The following is a 20,026-nucleotide window of genomic DNA, read 5'->3' on the forward strand; positions in this document are numbered from 1 at the left end:
TGATACAACAAATAACTAATTTACAAGAGCATGATGGAGTTACAAAGGCATTTTAAACTGACAAGAGTAGCTAACACGCTCATAGGGGGAAGTGTGTCGCCAACATGCGTCTCTCGAGAGGACATGCCCAAAGAAGATGGGGGACGTGAGACCCATAGATCATCGCTCATCTTCTTCCAGGCTAGTGAGGCAACTAAATCAGCTGCTTGATTTGCTTCACGAGGATTCCAACACCAGGAAATCGAGTGGAAAGCTGCATGCCTTTTGGAAATTCTTCTGTATGAGTATGAGGGATTGAGGCGCCAATTCAGAGGCTAAATTTTTAATGAGAGGTGGTCAGTCATGGCCAGTGAAGCAGCTCGAGGTTCAGCTTCCAGTAGAGAGGAAGTCCTGCAAATGCTACTGCTCGCGAGCATCTTTCCATGACAATCTCTTGCAATAGCACCAATAACTGCGTCTGCATCTGTCGAGGACCAAGCTGGGTCGAAATTAACTTTCACCAGACCTAGGGGGCAGAGGAAACCATTGAAATCGCTGATGAACTTAGAGCTCCGGAGCAGGATCAATGTTGCCAGTTGTCGTCAAGGGGGGAGGGGGCAGGTTAGGGAAGCCTGATGGTCTGGACATTGATGAACATGTGAGAGGGAATTCTCCAGGGCAATCAAGGGGTGGTGGGAAGTTTAAGGGCGTTATTATAAGACATCAATGACACTAAAAATAAGTTTAAAGGGACAGTGTTAGTATAATACGCAATTTATAAGACATGAGTGACATTAACAATACGTTTAAGGGGCATAACTATATCGAAAAAAATTTCACTAAAATATAGATATATATTTATATATATAAACTAAGCCCTTTAACACAACATGGTAGCTGTTTTATTGCCTCCACTATCTGAAGATCTAATTAAAGAGTTGGATTAGCAGACTAAAAATTAAAACAGCCCAAGAAAAATGAAATTATGATGTCTGTTCCTAACCTTCGATCTTCAGTGCTAGTTTGTATGTTAGGTTTTGATCAACCAGGTACGATGGAAGAGATGGCAGCAAAAGCAATGCAACTTGAGCAGAGGACCTATCATCTGCAGAGAGGAAGATGCAGGAGTGCGAGCTAGCCAGAATTGCAGCTAAAAAAGTGTGTAGGGTCCTCGTCGACCTGGCCAATTCTTCACATATTATCTTTGTCCAGACATTGGAAACGATGGGAATAAGTCTGTCGAAATTGAGGCCTCTGGAGACAGTACTCTTCAAGGCTATGTTTGGAAGCAGATTTTCCAAGTTTCAAGGGATTGCTGCCAAGGTATATTAAGGAGTGGACCAGAAAATGTAATATAGATTAGAAAAACCCTCCATGAACATTACATAAGCATATATGATATATATGAGAGAGATTTGCTACTCCCTACTAATAGCTAATAAAATGGAATATCCACATGTCATTTGTTCATTGGATCAATTAAGAGTGGATTGGATTGGTTGTAATATGAATATTTTTTTTTAACAAACGATATTATCTACACTAAGAGGGAGGAGATGGGCTAAGCCTCACAATGAGCTAGCAATAATGTGGTTCAAATTCGCTTTTGGTGAGAATTGAATCTAAGACCTCTCATGTACAAGTGACGAGTAATACCACTAGATCGTAGTACTAAGTGACAATATGGTGTTAGTTAGAAACAAGTGAATTGCCACATCAACTTTAGTTAGTTAGGATTAGTTGGCTTTGTTGCCGTTATAAAGCATGTAATACTTTTCATTTTTCATTCAGGAATTCTTCCTCTCTCTCTCTCTCTCTTTTGCTTTCTCTTTCTGTTTTCTTCGAATACTAATAAGTTCTTGAAGCTTTTCTGGTTTGTCAATGGCTTCCCTCTCAGTTTAGTTAGTACCTACTTGGTAGGTCTCATCTACAAACCCCTCTGGCAAGGCATCTAACAATTTGGAACAGAACTTTGTACGAGATGTATCTGGATTAAATCCAAGAGACTAGTGGAATAGGACGAGAATTCGTAAGACTCCCATTATAAACCGATTCGAGTTCAAGGCTTGCTCGAGCTGGCTCGTAATAAATTATGTGCCACTCACAAGCTTTATGAGCCAATTTACAATCTTAACCACCAGAAGTCGAAGCCGGGCAACCATAGAATCTACTACGGCCTAGTTTAGTACTGAGGTGATTTTGAAAAAAGCTGTAAGCTATTTTTGTGTTTGGTAAACATTCAGCTTCAGTTTTTTTTCATAGTTTTGGGTGAAAAAAAAGCCAAAAACAAGAAACTGCAAAATCCAGATTTGAAAAACCGGCTTTTTTTCACATCTGTTTTACATAAATGTTTACCAAACACTATAATACTGCTTTTTTTTTTTTTTTTTTTTTTTTTTTCAAAAGCACTTTTACAAAAGAGTTTATCAAATACTCTGCTGCTTTATTTCACAGCTGCTTATTCTCACAGTACAACAAAAATAGCTTTTATTTAAAGCACATCAATACCTAACCAGCCCTACATCTAGCAAAGATGAACATGTACCACAAAGCGCATTGTAGCCAAAGGCTAGCATGAGCAAAAATAAAGATTTGCAACAAAAGTGAATGAAAAGAGGAAAGCAAACAGTATATGAACTGCCCTGCCTCCATTGGGATTTATAAAAACATTTCGTGAACGTCTTCTTAAGTAGCTTTCACGTAGGGTTTTTTTTAAGGATTACTTCAACCGAGCTTGATTTGCTTTATTTTATGGCATTTATATCGATTTGTCCCCGAACTCGTATAGAGATGTCAATTTTTCTCAAAAATTTATTAATTAGCCAATTTCTCTCTTAAACTTCAATTTTAACCGATTACCTCCTGAACTTTTATAAATAGCCAATTCTCCCTCTGACGCTAGATTTTAAAAAATTTCACCCAGTTTTTCATCAATTTTGATTAGTCAAACAACACATGACAACTATATGGAACAAAAAAAATGAAAAAAAATGGATGGATGAAAATTTTAAAATCTAATCGTTGGGGAAATTGACTATTTATAAAATTTTCGAGGTAATCGGCTAAAGTTAAAGTTCAGCAGAAAATTGCCCAATTATAAAAGTTTAGAAGGATGATCGCCAATTAAAGTTTGGGGGAAATACCTCTTATTTATTTATGTTGCATGAGAGTGATTTTTGCTCTTGCCTCTTGATTTTTAGTGCAGTGAATTTCAGTTATTACTGGAAAATAATTTCCACGCTCTCATTTTAGCATTTAACATACTTAGATCACTTATCTTCTATCCCTTTATTCCATTCAGCACCCATAGCATATGTGATTCCCTTTGTTCCGCTCGGTGCCGTGTTGGTATATGGGATCGCTATGTGAATATTTTTTTTTTTTAGCAAATAATATTTTTTACGCTGAAGAGATGAATTTATCTTTTCAATAATCTAATAATAGTATGATTTAAATCCATCTTTATTGACAATCGAGCTTAAAATACCTAACATGCAAGTGAAGTAGTTACAAGACAACGACGACGTGATGATCGTTTTCTAGGCCTTGCTCAATTAATAATTGGATGAAACCCAAACTTTTGCAAGCCTATAAATAGTTCTAGAAGTCATTCAAGGCCGTGATCGCTGAAGACTAACCGAAGACCCTCCTCCTCCATTCCCTGAGTCAAAACCTCAGCTGCTTCCCCGACTCACCACCACGGTACCTGCGTGTTTCTGTACGTCCTTTCTCTGTCCTCACTGTCTCTATCTCTTTCGAGAAGCACAAAGCTACCAGACCCAAGATCGAAGCCATTTCGAAATCGCTGGTGATCAATCCCTACCTATCGTCTTTCTGATGCATAAAATTCCTTTGCTTTTCTATTTTTTTGTTGTTTATTTATCGAACGATTATATGCCAAACCTTCATAGTTTGGACGTTATAAGAATTTTTATTCAAAATTTGTTTGGAATTTCAGTTGCGAATTTACTTGAAAGTTTGAATAGGATATAGGAGATGAAGTGTGATTTGAGATATAAACCCTAAATCAAAAGTCTAAGAAACCGATCATCGTGTATTCTTATTGTGTACCTTCGGTTTTGAATCTTTGATCTGTTTATTTCTTCTCTCTCTGGAACTTGAAAGGCGCAGTGCTGAGAGGAAATCAAGGAAAACCTAGTCAGAATCCAAGGAAACAAAATACAAACTGAGCAGTGATGAGCAGAAAATTTCAACATCTTCCGCAGGGTTTGGTGGTGGACATTCTCTCAAGGATAGTCTGCGTCAAGACCGTCTTGAACTGCAAATGCGTTTGCAAAGAGTGGCTTTCTATAATTTCTGACCCCCAATTTGCTCGTCTCCATCTTTTGAGATCACCCATTGGGATCTTGATGAAGGAATGGCACCTTGATAATGATTGGATAGCGAGAAAACTTTATTTTGCCCAGATAGTAGAAGGTGCTGGTTCTGATTTTGGGGTCGAGAAAACGACTTTAACTCCTAATAATAGCCTGCCCAATTTTCGGTTCGAGTTGATAAACTCATGTAACGGTTTACTTTGTTTGTATGGACCGGAGACAGATGGCCTGTATGTGTGCAACCCTGTGTTGGGTGAGTGCATCACAATTCCACCTAATAATAATGGTAGGCATCGGTGCGGGTTTATTGCACTTGGTTACAGCATTGGGACCAATGATTACAAGGTGTTGCAAACAACCTCATCTAAAAACGAATTCTATGGTGAGCATGAGGCTGAGATATACACCCTTGGCACAGGAGTTTGGAGAAGCATTGGAAGTGTTCCTCAAACTATACTTAAGAGATATAGAGATGAAGCAATTCAGTTACCGTTTGAAGGTTTTCTGCACGGAGCTCAACATTGGGCCCCATATGACTTGTCAGAGTTTTCTATATATTCTTTCAATTTTGAAAGAGAACAATTTCGATTGCTACCCCTGCCTACACTCTCACCTGGGCTGTTGGAAGAAATGCAGAAGTGGTATTCAAAGTATTTACAATTGGGAAAGTTAGAAGGTTGTCTCCTTCTATGTGTGCATGATAAACCGTCTACCAAATTAGAGTTGTGGGTTATGAAGGAATATGGGGTCCAGCAGTCTTGGACTAAAATTCTTGTCATTGATAACTTGTCCCCAAGATGTTTCGGGTACATGCCAATTATGTTTTTGAGTAATGGAGAAATCCTAATAGCATACGTGGAAGAACAAAACAACGGCAGTGGCAGCCGGCTTGTTGGTTGTTTCAATCAAGAAGCAAAAACTTTCAGCCGAACTACAGTTACTGATCCACCCAGGAATTTTTTCATGCAGTTGCTTACAGTCCATCCTTTGTTTCACTTTATGATATTGCAAAATGAGAAGTGGAAAGGTAAATAAATTACACTTAAAGATACACTTCTCTTCTATTGTTTTTATATTCACTATTTTATTTATGGAAGCTGATGTTTTTGTAGGTAAATGCGATTAATATATTGCATTTGTCAAACTTATATCTTATGTTTAACCGCCAATCTCTACAGATACTGCAACTAAAAGTTTGTTCGATTATGTTTTGTTACTTATGCTATGGGTTTGTTTTGCATAAAAATTAAGTGGTAACAGATTTTCTTTGTTTAAATGTGAGTTCAACTTATCATTATTGCATGTGACTGCGTTTGTCTGTTCGCTGAACTGTAGAACTTTACAGAGCCTTTGCATTTCGTTAATTGAATTGCCCATCGTTTCTATAGTAATACACAAAACACTTGTTGCAGTTTAACTGATTGAAGAATTAAAGGATAGATGTTGCCCATAAGTTCCTTCATATGAACTTACTCAGCGCCTAATAAGTTCAATGTTTATGATTTAGTAACGGGGAAAGTTGCAAGTCACTTGATGTGATACTTTCGCTATTGCAGTGCTGCCATCTCGATACATTTAGAGTTAACTAGCTTGTCATTAAATATGAATTTGTAAAATACATGGATGTTTTGGGAGCGCGCTGATTCAGCCGAGATGTTATTGGTAATTTATTTTCCAGTTCATTGTGGCATATGCTTTACCCTTCTATATGATTTACAGGATAAGAGATAGGAACAAGCCGATTGGTAAATGGAGTTATGATCGTTCTGGTTTTGGGATGCCAACCCACATGTACTCTTATGACTTAAGACGGCGTGCTTTTGACAGTTGGTTCTTCCGAAATTCATATGTGAGTTGTCATAGTTCACGTGTCTATTTGTTTTCTTGAACCCATGTAATTGTTTTGCTGCTGTCTCCTTACGGCTTAACAATATGTTTTCCTTTCAGCTGATTCACTTTTGTTATGCGTGAATGCGTAAACGCGTCAACAATGCTTTGAGCGGGAAGGGTTATGTTTTTGGGAGGAGATGCCCAATGTGTTAACAACGCTTTGTAGCCAGACTATCGTGATGCTAAAGCAGTTCCTCCTTTTTGTTCTTCGTCAAAGACTGCAGCCGCCCTGCCTCCGTTTACGTTCTTGTTTCTTTATATTTCTTTTCTTTAGGCATTTTTCGGTGCAAAAACCAAATCCAAGAGGGAGTTGTTTTAATTTGTACAGCCTATATGCACACGCTCATGTGCATGCTAAAGACCTTTTTTTTTTTAATGACTGGATGTTACGCTCAAGTTACAAATTTTTACTGCATTAATAACTCGATTACTCTGTTTGAAACCAAGTCCATATACCTAATGTTTTAGGCCAGTCAAATTTTATATCTTCTCATGAGATCAAATAAACTAGCTAAACACACTAGTTTAGCTAGCCGGACAATGTCCAAATTCCGCCACCACGGTTAGTGTTGGTGACACGGGGAGTGGTGGTGACACGGAGAGCGCTGAGTTCGGCCGGAGAGGTTCAAATTCCGAATCCTAGTGCCTTCTGTACGCCTCATGTTTGGACAGGTTTTGGTAGCATTGCTCGACTCGCTACTTTCACAAAACATATTACAACTCAAGAAAGAATAAGCAGTAGTGACGCAAATAGACGGGCCAAATAAGGTTTCGTTGCTTTAACTTTTTGCTCGAAGAAATTCTTTGGGCAATTTTACTCAGATAAACGCCATCACTCAAATATTTGTCTGATAAAATTCTAGCATTCGTCATGCAAATATGGTCTATTCAACGAAAATATTTCGTCGAGTAAAGTGCATTGACTAACTTGGCCCAATAAAACAAACTTTCTTGACACCAATATTTCATTGGGTTTCTGGAAATAAAATATTTTACCCGACGAAAGTGTCGTTGGGCAATTAGTTTAAAAAATTAAAATAAAACAACACAAAATACCTGCTTTTGTCGGCCACAAGTTTTTATTCTTTTTAAATTCGTAATTTATTACATTTAATTTAAATAAATTTAATTATATTCATTCCAAAAGAAATCGTAATATTTAAAACATATATTTAATTATTAAAACTAAAATATTTGTACAAATGTATGCAAATAATCCTAAACTAACTACTCCTAGGGTTGTTGGTGGGACGACGACTGAAGGTGGCTTGGAGGATCAGGAAGGCGAGTGCCAAAGGCTGCCATTGCATGGGCCTTGCCAGCAATGTAACACCGAAACTCCTCCTCTCGTTGGTGCGATGCTTCTTTCCAAGATTCTTTTTCTCGTTAGTAAGGCTAATAACTCCATCTCCAAATGTTGAAGTCTGAAAGACGTCCCTCTTGGAGTCTGAGAGCTAGACGTAGAAGATGCCCTAAGGTCCCAAACCCGACCCCCTCCTAAGCACGTATATCTTTGCCTTTCTGTCCTACCCGTCCATCAGCAAATGTAGAGATACCTCTGAAATAAGTGTCAACTCTTCCCATCAACGTGTTCAGTTGCTGGTGAAAGAGGTTAGCAAGGACTGAACTTCATTCGTGAAAAATCCAGACTGATACCTTACCATTTTCTTTATGTGGTTATCTGTACTCTATAATTTTATAAACTAAAAGAAACCTATTTAAAGACGATAAAATCCCAATGAATATAATTTGGATATTTTCCTACATAATTGATGACGAGTTAATTTTAGCTATTTTTATCAATTTCCGTGCTTCAGTAAAATCTTCCAAATATGCAAACTATCACCTAACACATGGTGGGCACCATTTACTCCTACCTAATTGATGAAAGCTCAAACACTTTTGGCTAAGAGTAATGTTAGGGAGACCAAATTTCTAAACCAAATAATGTGAATGTTGATGATTGAATTACATGCTTATTTTTTACTGATGACACATCATTTGATTTACAAATTTAGGTTAAAAATTTAACCTCCCTCGCATTATCATTTAGCTAATATACAAAATTAGAAATCTAACTAGCAATAGCACTAATAATGCAACACCTTTGTACAAAACGAGTCCATGTTTATAACTTTATAGATCAATAATCAAACTTAATTATTTGTTCTCATCCCATCGAATAAGCTACCTAGAGAGTGTGACAGAGCAATGTTCCCTGCAACATTTTACCCCGCCACCACCGAGAGCGGTCGCTTCGGACAGGCGATGGGGTGCCTCGGTGCTGCCCTCGTCGCGGCACTTGTTGGGTTAGTGCTGCTGGTTTTAACCTGTGCCTGTCAGAAATTTGTGTCCATCTCAGGCAGCAGTAGTGATGCAAGAGAAAGAGTAGGAGCAGACTCTGCAGAGCCAAGTGTTGTTGTCGTAATGCCTGGAGAGGAAACACCAACATGCTTGGCAAAACCCCTCCCTAATTCCTCTCACTAATCTAAAAAATGCTGTGAAATTACTTGCAGGATTTTCTTTTCCTTTTCCTTTTTTGCTGGTTTTCTCAAGATGATGTTAGTATTTACTTCGTCGAGTTGCAACTCGCAATGAATGAAAAAATATATTGATAATTTACCCTAAAGACTCTTGCTTCCTTCCTGTTATTCAAATCCATTTTTTGTGTTCATTTTCTTTTGCATGAAGTAGACATTAAACCCAGATACATGAATAGTATTGATGATCTCGCATACAATAGTACAATGTATGAAAGAAATCTTTGTTGTCGACGCCCTTGCAAATTCTTTGTTCGATGCAAACGCGTGTCCAAGTGTAAGTTTATGGTATTTGAACAATGTGCATCTAGCGACATGAATCAAACATTGAACCTCATTTCATGAAAATGAATTGATCATTGAACTTTTCACCCAGTTAGAACTTAGAATTGGTTATTGAAATAAAAATCCATTAATTATGGTCCTTAAATTTTACAAAATATAGAGCATTGGTTCCTTCCATTAATTTCTGTTAAACTTTCTGTCAACTTGCTTACATAACACGCATATAACTAGATTCTATAAAAAAAAATTCCAAAATTTACAATTTAGAGTAAAATGTAGGCCGATGAACTTTCACCATAGTGTAGATTCCTAAACTTTCACTCTTATTTAGATTCCTATCCCTAAACTATCACCACAGTTAGATTTAGTCTCCAACCCTTGGTTGGTTGGTTCTCTTGATTTCGGTACCATAGAGAGGCTACCATGGGGTGGGGTGGGTGTTGTTGAGAACTAGGGCCTCATTGGTTAATGCAACAAGATTTCGCACCGCCCAGTCAATTTTGTTCTTCTTAATCTCTGTTTTATGGTCACATATCTTTTTGGCTAATAAATGGGAAACCTTTCTCTTGTTATCCCGGATATATTCTTCTTGTTTCATCAACTAATCTTAGTCTTGAAAGAACAAATACTGACTATTTATACCGAAACGAACAATTATCTTGATTCACGGGTCCCTGAAGTGCATGATAAATACTGCCAAGGCCCAATACTGCGTAGAAAATAAAGTGAAGCACTCCAAACACAAAGTATGGAAATGTATTTAGAACTTCCCCTCTGCCCGGTACCAAAGCCACTCGAACTCAATTTTTTTAACTTGGCTAGGCTTGACCATATCAAGTTTTTGGTTCAAAAATTGAAGAATCGGTCTACAGGGTTAAGTTCCATTTCGGTTCAAGTTTGATCGATTTTGGTGCACTAGATTTTTCATTTTATTACTTGGCATGGTCACGTTTGGACTAGGGATCGATGGGCAAGATTATGGAGGGCGGGTAACCATTTAAGCTCTTAGTTGCATAATTGTTTACACGTTGGGTAATTACACAAATAGGTATATCCATACTCATAACCGTTTGCAAACGATTACCCTATCCATAAACGGTTAACCCTACTTATAACCGTGTACCCATATAACTGTAGTTGCATTAGGGAGACTAATTAAATTTATAGACAAAATTTGGAAAACTAAAGGAAATTGAAGTTAATAATTGGTTTATTACTTAAATGTTGATAAACATGTTCATTCATATTTGGTGACACATGTATTAGTTTACAAATTTTATCTACAAATTTAGTCTCTCTAAAATTACTTTTTTTTTTTTTTAACATGTTGAAAATTAAAAAAAAGTTGTCATATTTTTCTTTTTCTGATTATTGAACGTCGTTATATGTACATTTAACATGCATTTCTCTATTCCAATATTTTAAGTCCTCATAATATTTTCAAAATTTAAATAAGGGAAATTTTATTTAAACTCACATAACTTCTTTCTACACCCAACTTAAAATTTAAATGTCAATTGTCTATTTTACCATATTACATAATTGCTATTAAGTACCAAATAAAATTAATAATAAAATTCAAATTTATCAATAAACCCACACACTATGATTAAACCTTAGCATCATTCTTTGTTTATCCTACATTCATTCCGGCTAAAACCCTAATAGCTCTTATAGAGTAAAACAAACATTTTTTTTATTGATAGATGGTGATTTTGAAGTTTTAAATCATTCAATTAAGGTATGACTCGATTTATGGATATTTTATTCGTTTGATTTAACTTGTTTTTAGAGTTTAGAAGATGAGTGTTTGGGTTTCAATATTTTTCCATCAATCCCGCATAGTACCCTTTGTTAAACTTGCTGCAACAACAAATTGTTGCAGACACTCTCCCGGTGTCTGTCTACACCAAAACACACTCCAATACGATTTCTACTGCTGCTGTTGGTACAGGTATGGTTGCTGATGTCCTGTGTTCACATGCCCTCCAATACGATTTACATTTACCCGTGCATGCATATAATGCATACAACACGAGCCCAATACGATTTAATTAGCGGCTAGCTCAGATCAATGCTTGAAGACGCTAATGGGTGTAAAGATAAATTTGAATATTGAATTAGGCTTGTAAGGGTATTTTAGGTAGTAAATTTGGGTTTAAAGAGATATTGATAGTTTAATTACAAAATCAAATAGGTGTAAAAAGTAAGTTAGGTGTAGAAAGAAATTACACAAGTTTAAATAAAATTTTCCTTTAAATAATAGTCTCTGATCCATATTTTTAACTATTATCAATGAAAGTAAATAAAAAGGAGGGCTAATATACAAATCCCAATAATAATATATAAATTAATTAAAAAAAAAAAAAAAAAGGTCCACATTTATAACTATACTATCAAATTAGCAAAAAAACAATTCAAGTTCTAATCAGTTTCATATTGAAAAGTCTAAATCAAATCGGAGCCTTTTGAAGCAAAGAATTATTACAGTCCTAACAGCTTCGATTTTCCATTTCACCCAATACATATAAATCGTACCAAAGTGGAATGTTTTCACATTTCGGTACGCAATAGATACAAATTCAAGGCAAGTTTTCACATTTTGAAACGAAAGCACCTGCTTTGTTAATTAGTTTTTACGGTGGACTGTGCCAGCACCAGAAACACCTGCTCCGCCGTCTACGACAAATAAAATATTTCTGCTTACGATGAGAGTGGGGTGGCGATGAGAAAGGGGCGGCGATGGGAAGGGCTTCGTGGACTTTGAACAGTTAAGGTTTTTAACTTTTGTTTTTTTAAATTTTACAAATAATACAAATGGTTAAATGGTTACTCTGTTTGTACTCGCGTGTAACACCTGTGGATGTAAATTTTCGTTGTCTCTTTCTTTGACAAAATAATAACACATTTGATTAAGTGCAAAAGTCTTACACTCCCACAATGAACGGGAGTTTTGGCCAAAGAATTTTTTATGCTAAAATTAGGATTCTGAAAAGAATGTATTTAGGAGTTTGTGAGTAACAAATTACTTAGTATTTTAGTGGGAGGAGATGAGTATTTATAGGAGGGTGGCCGGTCCTTAGGGAGAGGGGAGTGGCCTGCCCTTTATGGTGGTGATGTGAGAATAATTGCAAGATATTATGTGAAATAATATTCTGCAATTAACATGGTAATTATTTCTAATTTAAATAAGAAGTTTTGGGAGTTACATTTTAAATAAAATCAATAAGGATTGATGAGGAGTGATGAGAGGAATTTGAATAAATTCCTTAAAGATCACCTTTAACTCTTCCTTGATTGAGCCGTCATTATCCGTTGCATACGGGTGGAAATCTTGGTGTGCCTTGAGGGTAATCTCGTCTTTTTCACCTAAAAATTCACATGTCGCTTTCATGATTTTTTAGATTATTTTTTACTCCACATCACCCATGTTCACCCATTTATATTTTACAAGTAAACAGTTATATCTATAATTATATATTTATTTAAACAGTTACTTACAACCGTAACTGTTAAATTTAAATAGGTTAATAACCACAGTTACCCACACTCATGAGTATTTTATTCATCCCTAATTTGGACTATTTTGGTTTCAGTCCCAGTATCACGCAGGAATCAGTCCACATATTTCGGTTCTAGTTTGACCGATCCAGTGAAGCCGGTTTTCTTTGTTTCTTATACTCGGTTTGATCTGGTCTGGCCTGGCCTGCGAAATTTGAAGATGAACCGGTTTGGTTCAGTTTTCGGTTCAAGTTGATCAATGGATAAAGGTACCGTTAACATCTTTAGGAGTTGTGGCTGTGCTTTCATTTATCTCATTCAAATCAATGCTTCCTCTGTATTCTCCTTCACTTCACGGTAAACCACCATTGTCACTGCAACCATTTTCTCCCACAAGTTATAAGCTTAAAACATGCATTTCTGAATTGCTAGAGCCTGGCTATGGCGTTTTCAGGAAGAAGAACACAAACCCATATCACCATAATTCTTCTTCTTCCTGCTCTTCCTGTATTGTTTGTGCAGTGGAGAACGAGTCGCAGCGGTTTGAGGTAGACCCGGATAAGGCCAGAGAAGCTCTTAAAAATCTTGACCAGCAACTTCAATCCCGCTCCCAAACTAAATTCCGCCCTCCAAAGGAAAAGGGTACTCTCTCTCTCTCTCTCTGTGACAGAACTACAAGCACTTTGGATGCAACTGATGTGAGTGTATATGTGGGATAGATATTGCTCAATTAGTACTTGGAGTTTGAATATGGCTTTCGAGTAGCAAATTAATTTGGGAATTTCCACCAGAACCTAGCTGCTATGCAACCTGCATCTAATATAATTTCTGATTTCTGATATCTGAATTATTCAAATACTTGTATTGGTACCAACAATCCTAGTGTGATCTAATTTGGAATTTCTGACGATAAAGTGAAAAAACAAACCTAAACTTGCATGCAATTAGATTAAGTTGCCACAACTTTTCTGTTCTAGACCATGAATTTTTTGGTTAATTAAACTTGAGAAACAAGTTTTGATTTGCTACCCACCCATTAGAGGCAGGGTATACCCTATCCTACTAACTCAAGGGCTTGGGGTGTGCTTAATGTGGCTTCAGCATGAGGTGATAATGAATCTCTCACCCCCATGACTTAATTCTCCATACGACCATTCACTTTCCTGTCTTGCTTAGTTACAAGCCCACGTTAGAGGGCTCGGGGTTCTAGACCATTATTTGCTTCCACCCTTCATATGTTTTGCATTAAAACCGCATTGTTATATTACAATTACAAGGGCGTTTTATTTTGTCAAAACTGCATTTTCTGATATAGTTTAATCAGGGACTTGAGCACCTAAATCTGCAAAGCATATGGTCTTTATTATAATCTTGCTATTATGTGAAGGAACTATAGCATTTGCAGTTTCATAGGGTCTTATTAGGAAATGGAAATGAAACAAATTAAACGGATGTTGACGACAAGAACTTTTTTCACTGATTGCAGCACCGGATGTGACTTTTACAAGAGATCGAACAAAAGATGAGCAAGTTGAAGAATTTTCAGGATCGTTCTTCACAATCGCGGCTGCTGCAGTCTTTGCTTTCACCGTCTTCTATAATGTGCTGTTTTACACTGTTGTAAAACCAGCCATAGATGGACCGGGGGCAGCTCCATACACAGTTGTTCAAAGAGAAATCCTAAAGGACCAGTTTTGATCTGCAACCAGAAATTTATGCTCAAGACAGATGCGCTGAATCGCCTTTCAGCTCAGCTTATACGCAGGTTCTGGTTTAAGTTTGTGTGAGAATAATTCACATAGAGAAGGGGAAAATTAGTTCTGTGCTTGCTTATAATCATCTTAAAACCATAAATGTGCAACAGTAATTACTATTAATTAGAGAAGCAAAGAAGTCGATGACCATATATGGAACTGAACGTGCTCTAGATTTGTGATTTTTGTTGTGAGTATTATGTTGGTATTGATTCTTAGAAAGCAAATGTCTGGAAAATATTATGTCAGTTATACTTTTATTAACTTTCTCTTCGTAGTATAAATTTCAAAATATCAAACCTTACTCTAAAAAACTTTAAAACTCCAAAGCGATGTTGTTTCAGATATAAGCACAATATCTTGCAGCATTGGATCATTGGGATGACGAGGGAACTGGATAGAAGGATAGCGTTTTTTCGTTCCCACGATTAATTGTTTGAGAGTTTTTATCTCTCAAATAATCTCTAGCATTGGTTATATTGGTTTTTATACATCTTTCTTCTCTTTCAGAAATTCCAACATTTGTGATTATTATTTTACTTTTTAGAATATCATATTATTCATCTGTTTGTAAGCCTTTCTCTTTCTATAAATGAAATATGTCATTTCCTTTATAATTTTTGTAAGGCACAAGATCAATTCAAATACATTTCACAGAATTTTATCCAAAATCTGACTGTTGCAGAAATTCATTATATCCCTATATGCAAGATAAAACCATTGACTTTTTAAACTACTAAGTAATACGTACTACAGAAGAAAATTTTGTTGTTATGAGCCTAAGCATACCATGTCAATTGCAAGCCACAATCATTTGAAGCTTCAAAGTATGCTTCGAACATTTGATCCCCAATGTCAAGGGAGTGTGTACGAAAGCTCTTTTTAGTAGGTACGGACAAGAGAAGAGGGACCATGACTCATCCAACAGGAGTGGCCAGGGAAAATCCATGCATCCCTTGAATTCATCTATGAGTGGCCAGGGAAAACCATTCACCGCCTAAGGACCTCCTCCTCCGCCAATCTTAGGGTTTTTTTTTCTTTTCTTTTTTTTAACTCATTGCATCCTAGATTCAAACTCTCTCTCCTCCTCTTCCTATAATAAAAATAAAAAATGAAATTCAACTCTGAATAATATACTCTTTAGTTATTGGAAAAACTCAAGTACTTCCTTTCAAAATTGTTCTCGCTGATATTTTTCTCCCTTTGGAAGTGTGAAGGCACTACATTAACTGACACACCTCGACCAAAATCAAGGCGTGCTGGCCGTCACGTGCCGGCCAAGGCACGGCCACACGCGCAGGCACGTGCCTGGCACGCCGTTAGGGATTCTGTCCTGTGTGCCAGGCACGTGCCTGCACATGGCCGCTCGTGATGCCGTGCCTTGGCCGGCGCGTGACATCGGAATTTTTTTCTAAAAATATCGGGATGTTCGTGGGGTTGAGTAGGCCACGATGGTATATTCAAATACCCCAATTGAGCAACGTATGAGAAGTTAATACCTAGTTTTGTATATGTGCTTAAAAATAACGTTAAAATAGTTGTTTCGCATATAGGTGAGACATTTCCAAAGGACGAGCGCAGTCAGGCGAGGCTCGGGGGTTACGACCCTGCCACATATTAGTGAGTGGGCTTTTGGTTTTCAGTATATATATATTCCCAGAAAATGTGTTTAAATGGACTTGTGCTTTAAAATGCCATGCCAAATGTTTTATATTTAGAATATGCATTTAGTAGTTGCACATAATTATGTTTGACACTGCGAATGCTCAAGTAAGTTCCAGGTGAGTTTATAGATTATGGATGTGAGTTGCATGATTATGCTGAGATGTATCTATAGCTCATAACCTACACCCCGATGTTAGTGCTCCCGTTCGTGGTCAGGGCACAGTCTTTCACGTAATGTTCACCTCCCGCACCATACACTTACCTTGGATCTAAGTTAGGTGCATAGTCCTGTCGTACAAACCACTATAGGTGGTTCCAACTCGTAGGTGACCCACGATCATTCGCACAGTCTTCACGTGATTGTAGCACTTGAGTGTATTTATTTACATCCAGTCTTGTCGTACAGACCACTTTAGGTGGTTTCGACTTGTGTGCAGGCATACTTGTTAAGCTATTGGTTGAGCCGTACAGGTTATATTAGGTGACTCCGGCTAGATGGATGAGCTATAGATTCAGCCGTACATGTCATATTAAGTGACTACGGCTGACATATCATTTGCATTGATTTATATCACCTGGCTTACATATTTTATGCTGAGATATTTGACATGGCATATATGTGGATTTTGCTATTCCGAGCATGGTTTTGATATATGTATGTATTCTATTTTCTGGGAAATTATACAGATTTTACAGCGAGAGGTTATTACCTTTGATAAGTGAAATAGTTTTGAAAGGTTTTTTTTTGCACACTCGCACTTTATGTTTTGCGCCCCTCCAGGTTTTAGGTAGGAGTGCTTGTTGGTGGCTTACGAGGAATTGACGGCGGTTCTAACAGATAATGTAGGACCACCTCTGGTATTGTATAATTAGTAATTGTCATGTTGGACTGCATTGAGGCTACCGATGCTCTGATTATGGTGTATCACATTTCTTTATATCATTATCATTTCCGCACTGTGCACATGGCTACGTCACACTTACGTGACGGCCAGCACGCCTTGATTTTGGTCGGGTGTGTCAGTTTGACCATGCCTTCACGGTTTTGTTTCTGGGAACTCACACGAGAACTTTCCAATAGGTCGCCCATCTTGGGAATGCTTTCGCGCGAACTCGCTTAACTTCGGAGTTCCTATGGAACCCGAAGCTAGTGAGCTCTCAAAAGGCTTCGTGCTAGGGTGGAGTCGAGTTCGGGATATGGTGGGGCCCGGACCGGGATGTGTCATTAATTGCAAGAAAGATAATCCAAACCGTACGTAGAGTTACGCTAACAATTGTAATGAAAATGTAACAAGGCAGTCGTCTATGAAGGTGCGGGTGGATCACCTTCTTTTTAGAGTATGCAGAAGTTCGTTAGGAGCTGTTGTTCAATAACCCAATACACAAAGGCATGAAAGTCGGAAGGCTCCACCAAAATACTTTCTTTTTCCTTTTATGTTTTCTGGATATTTTATACAAGAACTTTACGAGCATAGAATGATTTTTGTGTAATTATTGTCAATGAACATATTATGAAGTGTGGCTACAATATTTTGTAACTTTAAAGTGTAACAAAATATTAATAGAGGTAGATGAAAGGGATACATATATGTGATCTAATTTTCAATATCTTAGTAGTTTATTTTACATTATATTGAATACAACATAATATTATAAATTTCTGACCATAAACTTGTCAAGTTAGATAGATTTGCAAAAGGATTGGTTAAGACATGATCCATATCTCCATAATACAACTATGCTTTACTAAATACTATGGAAAGGTTGATTTTATTTTTGTTTTTAGAAACCACAACCAACTTTAGTTTAACTGTTGGGTAAAAACTCAAGTGCTAAAAATAAAATAAACTAACAATTATTTAACTATTTTTTTTATTTAGTCCAACAATTATTTAACTATCAAAATAGCAAAAAATAGTTTTTATTTGGAATAAAATTAATTAGCTTTCTTTTACATTCTTTTGTGTACACACTTTGTGTGTATGAACAAAATAGGTATATGATTGTCATTTTAAAAAAAAAAATGAGGGTAAAATAGGAAAAATAGGGATATGATTGTCATTTTGTCAAAATGTACAAATTAAAGCCTCTTCAACCGTCCACCTCCTCCCACATTCTCCTTAAGCACAACTGCTTCAGTTCATTCAAACTATCCAAAAAACATCATGATTTCACTTACGTGTATGAAAAAATGATGGTGAGATAATTTCTCTTAATAAGTGCATATTTTTTATCTTATGTAAATATTTCGATATAAAATTATAATTTTTCCCTCCTTATGTAAATATTGTGTATCAAAAGTGAGGGCAAAATAGGAAAAAAAAAAAAAAAGGGAAAAAGTTCAAAAGATACAAAATTACTATTTTGCCCTCCTCATGTCAATATTGTGTATTCAAAAGTGAGGGAAAAATTGGAAGAAAAGGGGAAAAAGTTCAAAAGATACAAAACTACTATTTTGCCCTCCTCATGTCAACATTGTATATTCAAAAGTGAGGTCAAAATTGGAAGAAAATGGGGCAAAAAGTTGACAATCCCTCTTCTCTTAACAGAATAGATAACTAGCATTTTATCACATGCTCACGCGTGTTGTAGTTTCCTTTTTACATGCTATGTAACATCCCACATCGTCCAGGGGAGCGATCCTTAAATGTATATTCCCATCCCTACCTAGCACGAGGCCTTTTGGGAGCTCACTGGCTTCGGGTTCCGTAGGAACTCCGAAGTTAAGCGAGAAGGGGGCTAGAGCAATCCCATGATGGGTGACCCACTGGGAAGTTGCTCGTGAGTTCCCAAAAACAAAACCGTGAGGGAATGGTAAGCCCAAAGCGGACAATATCGTGCTACGGTGGTGGAGTGGGCCCGGGAAGTGATCCGCCCCGGGCCGGGATGTGACAAATTGGTATCTGAGCCTAACCCTGGTCGTGGTGTGCCGACGAGGACGTCGGGCCCCTAAGGGGGTGGATTGTAACATCCCACATCGCCCAGGGGACTGATCCTTAAATGTATATTCCCATCCTTACCTAGTAACGAGGCCTTTTGGGAGCTCACTGGCTTCGGGTTCCGTAGGAACTCCGAAGTTAAGCGAGAAGGGGGCTAGAGCAATCCCATGATGGGTGACCCACTGGGAAGTTGCTCGTGAGTTCCCAAAAACAAAACCGTGAGGGAATGGTAAGCCCAAAGCGGACAATATCGTGCTAAGGTGGTGGAGCGAGCCCGGGAAGAAGTGGTCCGCCCCGGGCCGGGATGTGACAATTTGGTATCAGAGCCTAACCCTGGCCGCGTGTGTGCCGACGAGGACGTCGGGCCCCTAAGGGGGGTGGATTGTAACATCCCACATCGCCCAGGGGAGTGATCCTTAAATGTATATTCACATCTCTACTTAGCACGAGGCTTTTGGGAGCTCACTGGCTTCGGGTTCCGTAGGAACTCCGAAGTTAAGCGAGAAGGGGGCTAGAGCAATCCCATGATGGGTGACCCACTAGGAAGTTGCTCGTGAGTTCCCAAAAACAAAACCGTGAGGGAATGGTAAGCCCAAAGCGGACAATATCGTGCTACCGTAGTGGTGGAGCGGGCCCGGGAAGTGGTCCCACCCGGGCCGGGATGTGACAATTTGGTATCAGAGCCAATCCCTGGCCGGAAATGTGCCGACGAGGACGTCGGGCCCCTAAGGGGGGTGGATTGTAACATCCTACATCGCCCAGGGAAGCAATCCTTAAATGTATATTCCCATCCCTACCTAGCACGAGGCCTTTTGGGAGCTCACTGGCTTCGGGTTCCGTAGGAACTCCGAAGTTAAGCGAGAAGGGGGCTAGAGCAATCCCATGATGGGTGACCCACTGGGAAGTTGCTCGTGAGTTCCCAAAAACAAAACCGTGAGGGAATGGTAAGCCCAAAGCGGACAATATCGTGCTACGGTGGTGGAGTGGGCCCGGGAAGTGATCCGCCCCGGGCCGGGATGTGACAAATTGGTATCAGAGCCTAACCCTGGTCGTGGTGTGCCGACGAGGACGTCGGGCCCCTAAGGGGGATGGATTGTAACATCCCACATCGCCCAGGGGACTGATCCTTAAATGTA

At 38.1% G+C, this 20,026-nt stretch overlaps 2 protein-coding genes across 4 annotated transcripts; both read left to right on the forward strand.

Moving 5' to 3' along the window:
• The first annotated feature begins 3,488 nt into the window (after positions 1 to 3,488).
• Positions 3,489 to 6,648, forward strand: LOC137714417 (F-box/kelch-repeat protein At3g23880-like). Of its 3 annotated transcripts, none has more exons than XM_088690983.1 (4): positions 3,564 to 3,787; positions 4,105 to 5,343; positions 6,036 to 6,165; positions 6,264 to 6,648. In XM_088690983.1, exons 2-3 carry the CDS (start codon positions 4,176 to 4,178, stop codon positions 6,038 to 6,040), a joined length of 1,173 nt encoding a protein of 390 aa, XP_088547109.1. In that variant the 5' UTR covers positions 3,564 to 3,787; positions 4,105 to 4,175; the 3' UTR covers positions 6,041 to 6,165; positions 6,264 to 6,648. The 3 variants fall into 3 exon arrangements, with proteins under 3 accessions (XP_088547107.1, XP_088547109.1, XP_088547108.1); XM_088690982.1 differs by having other exon boundaries at positions 3,601 to 3,787; positions 4,111 to 5,343; XM_088690981.1 differs by having other exon boundaries at positions 3,489 to 5,343.
• Positions 6,649 to 12,830: 6,182 nt separating this feature from the next.
• On the forward strand, positions 12,831 to 14,550 carry LOC148697921 (uncharacterized). The gene is made up of 2 exons (XM_088690984.1): positions 12,831 to 13,174; positions 14,019 to 14,550. The coding sequence occupies exons 1-2, from the start codon at positions 12,859 to 12,861 to the stop codon at positions 14,228 to 14,230; spliced, it is 528 nt and encodes a 175-aa protein (XP_088547110.1). The 5' UTR covers positions 12,831 to 12,858; the 3' UTR covers positions 14,231 to 14,550.
• Positions 14,551 to 20,026: the final 5,476 nt, after the last annotated feature.

Source organism: Pyrus communis, chromosome 3 (genome assembly GCF_041283825.1).
Source record: "Pyrus communis isolate YQ-2024b chromosome 3, ASM4128382v1, whole genome shotgun sequence".
Lineage (NCBI taxonomy): Eukaryota > Viridiplantae > Streptophyta > Magnoliopsida > Rosales > Rosaceae > Pyrus > Pyrus communis.

Excerpts from the sequence above, each read along its gene's own strand:
- LOC148697921 (XM_088690984.1), top strand. The coding sequence starts at position 12,859 with ATGCTTCCTCTGTATTCTCCTTCACTTCACGGTAAACCACCATTGTCA. Across the intron at positions 13,175-14,018 it reads CCGCCCTCCAAAGGAAAAGG|CACCGGATGTGACTTTTACA; the intron begins GTACTCTCTCTC and ends CACTGATTGCAG.
- LOC137714417 (XM_088690981.1), top strand. The coding sequence starts at position 4,176 with ATGAGCAGAAAATTTCAACATCTTCCGCAGGGTTTGGTGGTGGACATT.